General features: G+C 50.3%; 1 protein-coding gene across 1 annotated transcript in view; it reads left to right on the forward strand.

The window, feature by feature from the left end:
- Positions 1 to 5943: 5943 nt before the first annotated feature.
- The window catches only part of TBX20 (T-box transcription factor 20), a 55719-nt gene continuing 52292 nt past the window's right edge, over positions 5944 to 9370 (forward strand). Inside the window, exon 1 of the mRNA XM_029918374.1 lies at positions 5944 to 6696. Coding sequence (XP_029774234.1) covers positions 6360 to 6696 — 337 coding nt within the window. The 5' untranslated portion in view covers positions 5944 to 6359. The remainder of the gene's footprint in view (positions 6697 to 9370) is intronic.

A 9370-nucleotide genomic window follows, 5' to 3' on the forward strand; every position in this document is an offset into this window, starting at 1 on the left:
AATGAATGAATGCCTACAGATAGATTGGATTCGCTATCTCTGCTCCTTGTTTCCACAAGTCTTTATCACAATTTCTATTTCTTCTGGTTTTTACATGCTTCTTATTGGTGTCTTCCACCAGACTGCATGAGGCAGGGATTAGAGTTCTAATTACTGGTCAATTTCTGGAACCTCGCACAGTACCTAGCCCAAGAGTACCAGGTAATATTGGATGCATGAACAAATACTCTGCATTCTTTACCTTGTATTAGATGCATACATCTTTGCTCCCTTACAGAATATGTGCTTCAAGTCTTCTGAAGCATGCTTACATGGGAATAGGAAGGGAGACCTTACTGGGTGTATTTTGCCCTCCACAAGGAATAAGATGATTTTAATCAATGGCTTCTGGGGTGACTTGCAGTGGGAGCTGGGGCGGAGATATTGGAGGACTACTTCCTGTGCCTTCCCCACCTTGATCTCCCAAACCTCCTGAAAAAGAGGGATAGAGGTCACCAAACAGCTAGCTCTGGTTCCTGAGGAGGGAAGGCAGGACGTGCTCCAGCAATCACCAGAAGGGACCGGGATTGGTTGCTTGTTGGAAGGCTGGATCATCTGAAATGTGGCAATTGCTTTAAGTTTAGTTAGGGGACATCTCCAAAACTGACCTACTTTGCGAGAGGAAGGGCATCGGCAAGGTGTGGTTGCTCTTCTGTGGAAGTCCTCTCATTTAGTTTTGGGTTTGTTTTTTAAACACCTAAGAAGCCCAAAATCCGAAGCCCAGGAAGCACCTTCGGGCCACCTGTCTGGCTGTCCCAGCAGGGCCCACGAGCCCTCCTGGGCGGACACGGGCACCAGACCAACAGGACCTTCATCCTGAAGCAGGGCACTGTCGTCTGTTCGCTTTTCTCCTTCTGCTGGGAGTTCCCGCTTAATCAGTCCAGAGTGTATCCAAATGGCAGGAGCGACGCTTTTCAAGCTAGAGATTTGCCTCCGATTCCCCATTTTTTCCACTTACATCAGTGTAACTTGTATCAACTTCTTAACCTTCTTGACAAAGCTGGGACTAAGTGAAAACCCCACATTTAAGTGTCGACAAAAATCTCAGTATTTGAGAAATAACATTTTAAGGCAGTAATTCAATAAATCAAAATTCATGCAAAAATTCATGATCTTAGCTTTAAAAAAAGACGGGATCGGTCGGCAGCCAGGCGGTTGGGAGCCGGAAGAGAGCGGACGCCCAGGAGCAGCACTGGCGGAGGAAGGCGGGGGCGCGCCTGGAGGAGGAGAAAGGGGAATGGAGGGGCGGGGGAGGGTGGGTCCGGATGCCTCGCCCCCGCGATGTCTGGAGAAATCTGTGCTGTTCTTAGGGTCACGTTGCGAGTTTTGCGCCCAACTGTAGCTCACGGGGTCTTCTCTGGTCCGGGGGAGGGCTGGGGGTCGCCAAGGGCTGATCCCTGCAGTCGCAAGCTCACGGGGGACGACCCGGGAGGTGAGTGGTCGCTGGAAGGAGCGGGAGAGCCGTGGCCCGAGGGAGCATCCGGTGAGGCGTCTCTGAGCCCCTTCTCCTGACCTCTGGCCCCAGGCTCGGGGAGCCGCTTACTGGAAACCGGGGTCGGGGGAGGCCTGGAGTGCGCAAGAGCGGGAGGCACCCGCAGCTGCAGGCCTCCGCTAGCCTGGGCCTGGAGGGGTCACGTCGCAGAACCGCGGGCCCAGGCCTTGAGGACACGGCCCCTGGAGATAGATGCGTCCCTCCCGAGGCCCGCAAGACGTCTCTTTCTTTGGTCTCACAGCCGGTCTCAACTGTCAGTCCTGGGCCAAAAGCGCGCACACGCACACCACCCGGGACCGTCTGGTGACAACCTCCGGCCGCACCCGCCTTGCGGGTAAAGCCTGAACTGGGCGAAGGCGCCTCGATCGCGGGGGGCCCGGAGGCCTGGAGGCTTCGGGCCCGTTCTTGCGGCCCCGGGCAGAGGGGCGCGTCAAAGGGATCACTCGGGTTCAAGAAATCTTAACCCCACCAGTGTACGCGTTTGTGCCGAGGCCCGGTCTCCTCCCAGGAAAGGCTCAGGCTCGCACCCCTGCAGCCAGGAGGTCGAAATCCTGGGCCTGGCCGCGCGCTCCCTACCCGGCGCGGGGACGCGCGCGGCTCTCTCCGGAGGAGGTGCTTCAGGGGCCTCCGAGCCGCTGCGGCCACCATCCCTACACTGCTTTGGGACTTTTCTGTCCGACAAGCCGAATTTAGGAACCCGAAGGCACCATTACTGTCGCTTTTAAAGCATTTACCAGAAAGAGCGGATAGGAGCAGGGGAACGGGGATTTGGGGCCAAGTCCCGCGAGTGGCTCTGCCCTCGTGCCCAGAAGCACGTCTCCTTTCTCACCTTCTCTCCCGCTGTCACCTCTGGTGCACGGCGCCGCTCTGGGTCTGGCACCGGGTCCCGCAGCCCTCGCCGCAGCTCTCGCTCCCGGTGTGGGCGGCGGGTGAGCAAGACCTGCCGGGAACCGGCCCCTGCTGCGGTCCGCCGAGGATTCTGCGGTAGCATTCGTTAACCGAGGTGCCATTGGCTAACAGCGGGAAATCAATTACTTCTTAGGCTGTTTTCTGGGACCGCTAACTTTTTAGTTCCGGAGACTGCAGACGAGAATTTGAAAGCGTGGCGTGCGTAAAGAGACATCTTCCAGTTCTCCAAACGCCCAGGAACCAAACTCAGACGTATAACCAAAATGTTTCATTGAGAATGAAAGTTTAACGGGATATAAGGAATGATCCATTATCACCATGTGACTCCTCTCCCCTGTGCACATTCCGAAACTGTCTATAGAGTTAACTCGGTGAGAGTATGCGAGAGATACATCTCTACGATCGCGAAGTTTCAGTTCAAATTTTAAAGATAATAAAATTTTGTACTAATGTTTTACGTGCATTGGGGTTACTGTTAAGGTTACCTATGGTTTAGGAGCTTTACACACGTTATCTCGTTAACCCACGGAGCCAACTTCCAGATCGGAATAAATTATTGGCCCTGTTTTAATGAAGACGGTGAACCTGAGGCTTCGAGAAGCTTAAATAACACCAACACAAAGTCGCAGGGTTAACAAGTCTAAAGTCAAGATTCAAAGCCTTCTCCAGGTCGATTGCACGTTCCAGTAATCCAGAGCAGCTCCTGCCCGCCAGTCTCCAGCCGGAGCCGGGCCTGGAGAGAAGGGTTACACATTAACATATTGCTTTGTTCCACTCCCTTCGGTGGCTTTACCTGTTAACGCGCGCTAACTGAGGTTTTGAAGGGACCTCAGAATTTCAGCGCTTTCCGCTTGGGGTGGCATTGAATCACCCTTTGACAGCGCCTCTCTGCCAAGCACAAGTTCTCCGTTTTTATAGCACCATATTGATTTGCAAAGGCAATAAATCTAAGAAAAGGGACACCATGCCTCCCCCCATAATTATGTTGTAGTATACATTTTACTGCCGTGGTTTCAACACCAACAAGATGCATAGCTTGTTAGGGATCCCCAAACGGCCCACCTCTCCCAGCTGGATTTATTTAAACGTGGCCTTCAGTTCCTCAGGTTTGCTGCCTGTCTCGGAGAGCGTTCATTTAGCCTTCTTTGCTTTTTGTTTTACTTTTAATACGAGGAATAGTCGGAGTTTCATGCCCAGGAGAGACTCAGAACTGGGCTATGCGTGACCGTGGCAGTTGAGGGGGAAAAAAAGCGGAAGCTGATTGGAGGCAAATCAACTTTCCTCTCACTGGGTCAGTTAAAAAAAAAAAAAGTCCCTGTCATAAAGTTATTAAAATCCATTCTAAACCATTAGGATAATTAAGAAAAGAAACCGTGGTTCCTCTGTGTAGAAATGTAGTGGCAAGTTTTAAATATTGAGTTTTAACTCCATAATAAGTTTTTGAAAACCAAACGTACACAAAAGATCTTTGCCACCCATTTGAAGCATATATTAAGTTCTAGACTAACCATGACCTCACCCCCTGCTCAAAAAAAAAAAAAAGTTAAAAACAAAGAAATATATCCTCTCGTTGGAAATCTTCCTGAGACCGGAAAGGAACCTGTGTGCAGCTAACATTCAAGACGGGGATGTCACTGTTGCATTGAGATGGAGTATATGGTGGGGGGCGAAGTGGCCATCGACAACAACCTGGAAGGGTCTGGGTTGTTCAAAAATGGCCAAAGAATAAAGGCTTAATGAAAACTGATCCTTAGGCTCACCCGGTGGCTTAGCCTCTATGCTTACAGAGGTTTCATCTGAGAGTCTTCTGCTCTCAGCTGGCGTTAGCTCTGGGATCAGTCCCCCTGAACAGCCCAGGCACAGCTGAAGGGCCAGCGTGTGACCAAGCCGGTGGCCCCGAGTGCGGGTCCTGCTCTCTCCTCTGCCTCTAGCCGGCTTTGCAGACCGGAGAGGAGATGGCCCTTGCCAAGCCAGACCTGTCGTTTCCCTCTTAAATGCAAATGGAGGTAGGCTACTCACAGTTGCAAACCCCTTTCAGCAATAATGCCTATGATTTTACGAATTTCCCCAAATATTTGCACAAATACACTTTTGTACATGGAGACTGATCTCAGAATGTGTTTCTTAACACCTGCATGAAGCACCATGTTAGAAACTGTTGATACACGTTGGCAAGAGTGACTTAAATCGCGACTCTCCTAGATGTCATCATATCACTTTCATAAAAGTTCTCAACTTTTGAATTCCACCCTCCCCCCCCCCTTAGTTTATTTCAGGAGTCTGGGACAGCAGCGGGTGCAGTGAAGGGAGAAAAAAGCTGGTGGAAAATGGAAGATGTTTCTTTTTCTTTAAAATTTTAAGACCCACCAAGAGGCTCCTAATCGCCAGACCGGCTGGCTGGAAAGGAGCGCAAATATTTACATGTACAGCTTGAGTGTGTGTGTCAGGCTGAGTTTACACGGCTCCTAGTGAAGCGGATTACCCTGCGAATTCGGAGAATTTGAGTTATTTAAGCTGAACAAGGCCTACAGGACGACTCCCCCCGCCCCCGCAAGGCCGTGGGAAGTCCTGGTCGCAGCCCAGTTTGCGAAGGCGGATTCCCTGTCTACCAAGTTCAGGCGCTGTAGATCTCCCATTCTCCCAATGAGTGTCGCGTGGTCCCCGCAGGGTGCTGCGCCCGGGTCCCCGCGCCGGCCCCGCACCTTCCTTTGAGTGGACAGGGACACTTTCCAGAGTCCCTTTCGGGAACAGGAACCCCGCGTGAGTGGTGCACTGGTGTGCAACAGACGCCCTTGTTCTGAGAGCAGCAGCCTTCGCCAAGTGCCTCCATCCCTGTCTCAGCATATCTTTTGTAGGGCTGTGTCTCTCCAGCCCCGCTGTCAAGCAAACATTTTGTAGCCCAACGAATGAGGGAATCCAGCGCTGGGAACTGCCCAGAGAATAGGATCTGGCTCTGTGGCGCCGGTTTCCGCTCTTAGAGCTTCCCAACTTTCTTTTGGAAGTTGGATCACCGGCTACAAAAAGAATGGTAGAAGCAGGAACTCCCCCAGGCTACTTCTGGTCTAGGTTCCCGCACTGGGCCACTCCCGGGACCCCGCGTCTTAGTCGCTTCAAAAATACCCCTCGGGATCGCGCGCAAGTCCCTTCCGCCCTGAGACTTCGAGACCAGGCTGGGGGAGTACGCGGCAGCTCGGTGGTGGCACTTTTCCGGAACCGGTGCCAGGTTCGCCGCAGGTTGCGGCGCGAGGCCGTGCGGGCCCCGCGCCCAGGGCGCGCCCTCCCATCCCGGCCCGCTGCCCCGCCCCCGGCGGCGGAATCAGGAAGCGGTGACGTGAGACGGCGCTGACTGGCTGCGGGCCGCCGGGACAGCTGCCGCCAGCAAATTAAGGCGCAGGGCTGCGAGCGCCAGGCGCAGTGTCCTCCGCGCCGCGCTGTCCTCCGCACGCCGGGGCCGGTGCTCTCCGGGGTCCGCCCCCTCGCTGCGGCGCTCCACCGGTGGCCACCTTCCTGCAGCTTGGGCCGCTTCGGCTGTCCCCAGCGCGTGGAGGGAGGAAGGACGCACAGGGGTGCCGCAAGACCCCCGGGTTTTGCACGTCCGATGCTCTTCTCCAGCTTCCGGCGGCGCAGCCTGTGGTCCTGCGGAGCGCCCCAGGGTTCGCGCGCCAGGTTGAGCCCGAGGCCGGTCCTCCCCTGTCCTCTCCGCCTAGTTCGAAGTCTCTGCGGCTGGAAGACTTTGCAGGGAGGGACAGAGGCCAGTGTGGAGCTCTTGGCCGGTTGGGGCTGACTCATCTGGGGTACCCGACCCCGCAGAGATTGCACTTGGAAACTTTGCGCTCCGTGTTGGGTTTTGTCTCCCTTGGGGAAGCTGATCGGCAGTTCGGCAGGCCCGGTGCGTGGCCAGGACCGCACACTGGGGGCCATGGAGTTCACGGCGTCGCCCAAGCCGCAGCTCTCCTCCCGGGCCAACGCCTTCTCCATCGCCGCGCTCATGTCGAGCGGCGGCTCTAAGGAGAAGGAGGCCACGGAGAACACCATCAAACCACTTGGTAAGTCGGGCTGCCCGATTGTTCTCCTTGGGCAGGAGCGGGCTGCCGCGCATCCGTCTGTTCCTCCGTCCCCTGCCTGCGGGACGCTCGAGAGGGTGGCCGCCTTCCCCTGCCTGAGGCAGCTTCTGACCCTCAGGCCACGGGCCCCAAGCTGGGGTTGGGAGATTCTTTTCTTTAGGGGTTTCAGAAACCACCGGTTTCGCGTCTCGGGTGTGCGCTAGCCATTCTCCCTACCTATTCGACTAGAATCCCCATGTCAGGTCCTACTTGTGTAGGAGAGTGTTTAACTTCCGTGGGATCAAAACAATCAGGGATAAATAACCCCTTTAACAGGTGTAACACCTGCGTGTGCGTTTGATGCCAAGGAGACTCTCAGCGACTTCACAAGGAACTAGTTAAATATTGTTTTTCCTTTGATTTGAAGAAATAGAATTAACTCCTTAAAACCACTGTCATATGCTGTAGAATAAGCCGGTTCTTCCCACATGAACCATTTTCTTCACAGAAGCTCCAAACTTATCAGTGAGACATCATTTTGTAACCGCCATCATTTTCAGTGGAGGTTGGCAAAAACATTAGCCAGTAACCATTTTCCAAATTCCTCAACTTTTAGCTATACTGTTTATTTAACAACCTTTACCATTTATAGAAGACACTAGGCTCAGAGTAAAGGGAAAACAGGGATTATGTTCCCCTTCGCACAAGTGAACTGTGTAGGAAAGAGACTGCTGGACTGGAGTATTTAAAGTCCCTTTACAAGTGACAGAGAAAGAAGTCACTCATCATCACCTCTTGGGTCCTCAGGAAATAATTATTCCACATCCTGATCATCTAATAACCTGAAAATGGTGAGAAACATCAAATAGCAAACCTAGGGTAATATATTTTTTAACTCTCTCCAGTGTTTTCTTTTTTTCTCCCCGTCCTTTCCAACACTTTAACATCTCACATATGAAACAACAATCCTAGTATGAAAGACAAAGTGTTAAAGGTGAAAAATAAGAGGCCTGGGCAGAGAGAAAAGAAAGAGCTAAAATCCTCAGAGCAACTTAGAACCAAGGAAAAGGAAACAGGAAGATCTCCAGAAAAGATAATGTCAAAAAGTCTCCTGTCCAAGGTTTTCACTCCCTCCCTTTCCCAGGTTAAATCTATGCCTGCCAAAAAAAAAAAAAAAAAAAAAAAAAAAAAAGGGCAACAACCAATGAAACCAACTGTTTACAGATATATTAACTACCAATTTCAAAGTTACTTTGGTGGGACTCTCCAACGTTATCCACTCCTAATTAGAAGGCCTCTGAATTCTTTATAAACACCCCCATCACAGTTTGGTAGCTAGCAGGGAAAGAGCACTTGGGGTTAATATTCCTGTCAGAATTACAGACAGCAGACTGGGAAACACGCCCTTTTCAGTTCCATTGTCATTTCACTATTGCTTTCTTTTCCCTTTCTTTTCTTGCGAAAATTCACCTTCTATCTAAATTCTAAACTATAAAGCCATCACCCTCTCCCTACCGCAAATACACACAGTCTGTAAAATGAACTTCCTTCACCTGGGCTTTTGAGACAGGCTCTGAAAGAAGCAGAAGACATTCTTGTCCTTTCCACGGGCTAGTCCAACAGCTCAGTTCATGACTATAAGCCGAGGACTCCCACAAGGGAAACACCTAGAAGTTCTGTTACAGACAATGTGGTACTTTGGGTAGATGTCAAAGCAGTCGTGGGGGTAAGGACTCAAAAGTATATCAAGGTTGCGCATTTAAACACGTAAAATCTACTTAGAACTACCTTAGACCACGAGAGCATTTCTTTAAGATATTTTTATTGAGGTACCCTTGACATATAACATTGTGTTGGAGCAATTCTGTATCATTTTCCAACCCTGACCACCCTGACCGTTGTTAGTCTGAGGCTTAGGGAGTTTGTCTTTTTCAATTGTCAGAAAATAAGAAAATTTTTGAGGCTCTTGTTAATTCTCTATATAGACATTATGTGAATATGTTCCTGGAAATACTTGTTGAAAATAAGCTTTTGCCATGACATACTTCCATTCTTTAAATTTGAAAATATAAGGCTAAGATAATTAAATTATTCTTAAGTTAAAATGTTACAGTGAGCTGGATTGTTGTTGTAAGAGAAGAAACGGTAAAAATTCCGTTTCCTGCTTGCCTGTCCTAAGTCAAGGAGAAATATGGGAAATAGAACGCTTTACAGGATGCATAACATATATACGTATATATCAACATTTAGAACTTGTTTCATTTCCTTGGGGGCACTTAGAACAGAGTTGTTTAGAGATCAGTTTCACATAACAGATTCAAGTAGTTTCTTTTTTAAGGGATGCAAGATAATTGGGACAATTACAAAAGTCCCCCTGTATTTCATCAAAGTGACTGGTGTAGTCCTAGGCCCTTATCAGCTGTGGAATAGAATGTTTGGTTCATAGGCAGCGGTATTCCAGGCTGATGGTGGATGGCGTTCTTCCTACTTTAAATACTCTGCTAGCCTAGGTTTCGGGTTGTTTTCCTCACTTCTAGGACCTTTTTGAGAGACAGAGAGAAAAATACACAAACTGCCCTCAAGAAATTGTTTCACGCCCATTCCCAAAATGGCCTAGCAAGCTCACTTCTGTGATTTAACAAGCTATATGTTAGTCTTTCATAAGATCTCGGGCTGGGAGGGCTATTGTAAAAATGCCCTAATATTATAGTCTAGAAAACTGAAAGCCAGGCAGAAAAGTGAAGTGACTTAAGATTTTCATTTTAACCTCATCCCCATTTTTCCTCACCTTCCTTTCACCTTTCATTTTTTCTTGTGGAGAGAGGGCTCAGGATGGAAGGGAAAAAGCTTCTTTCAAAGGAAAGAAGGTGCTGATCTCTTCATTCCC

Source organism: Suricata suricatta, chromosome 2 (assembly GCF_006229205.1).
Source record: "Suricata suricatta isolate VVHF042 chromosome 2, meerkat_22Aug2017_6uvM2_HiC, whole genome shotgun sequence".
NCBI lineage: Eukaryota > Metazoa > Chordata > Mammalia > Carnivora > Herpestidae > Suricata > Suricata suricatta.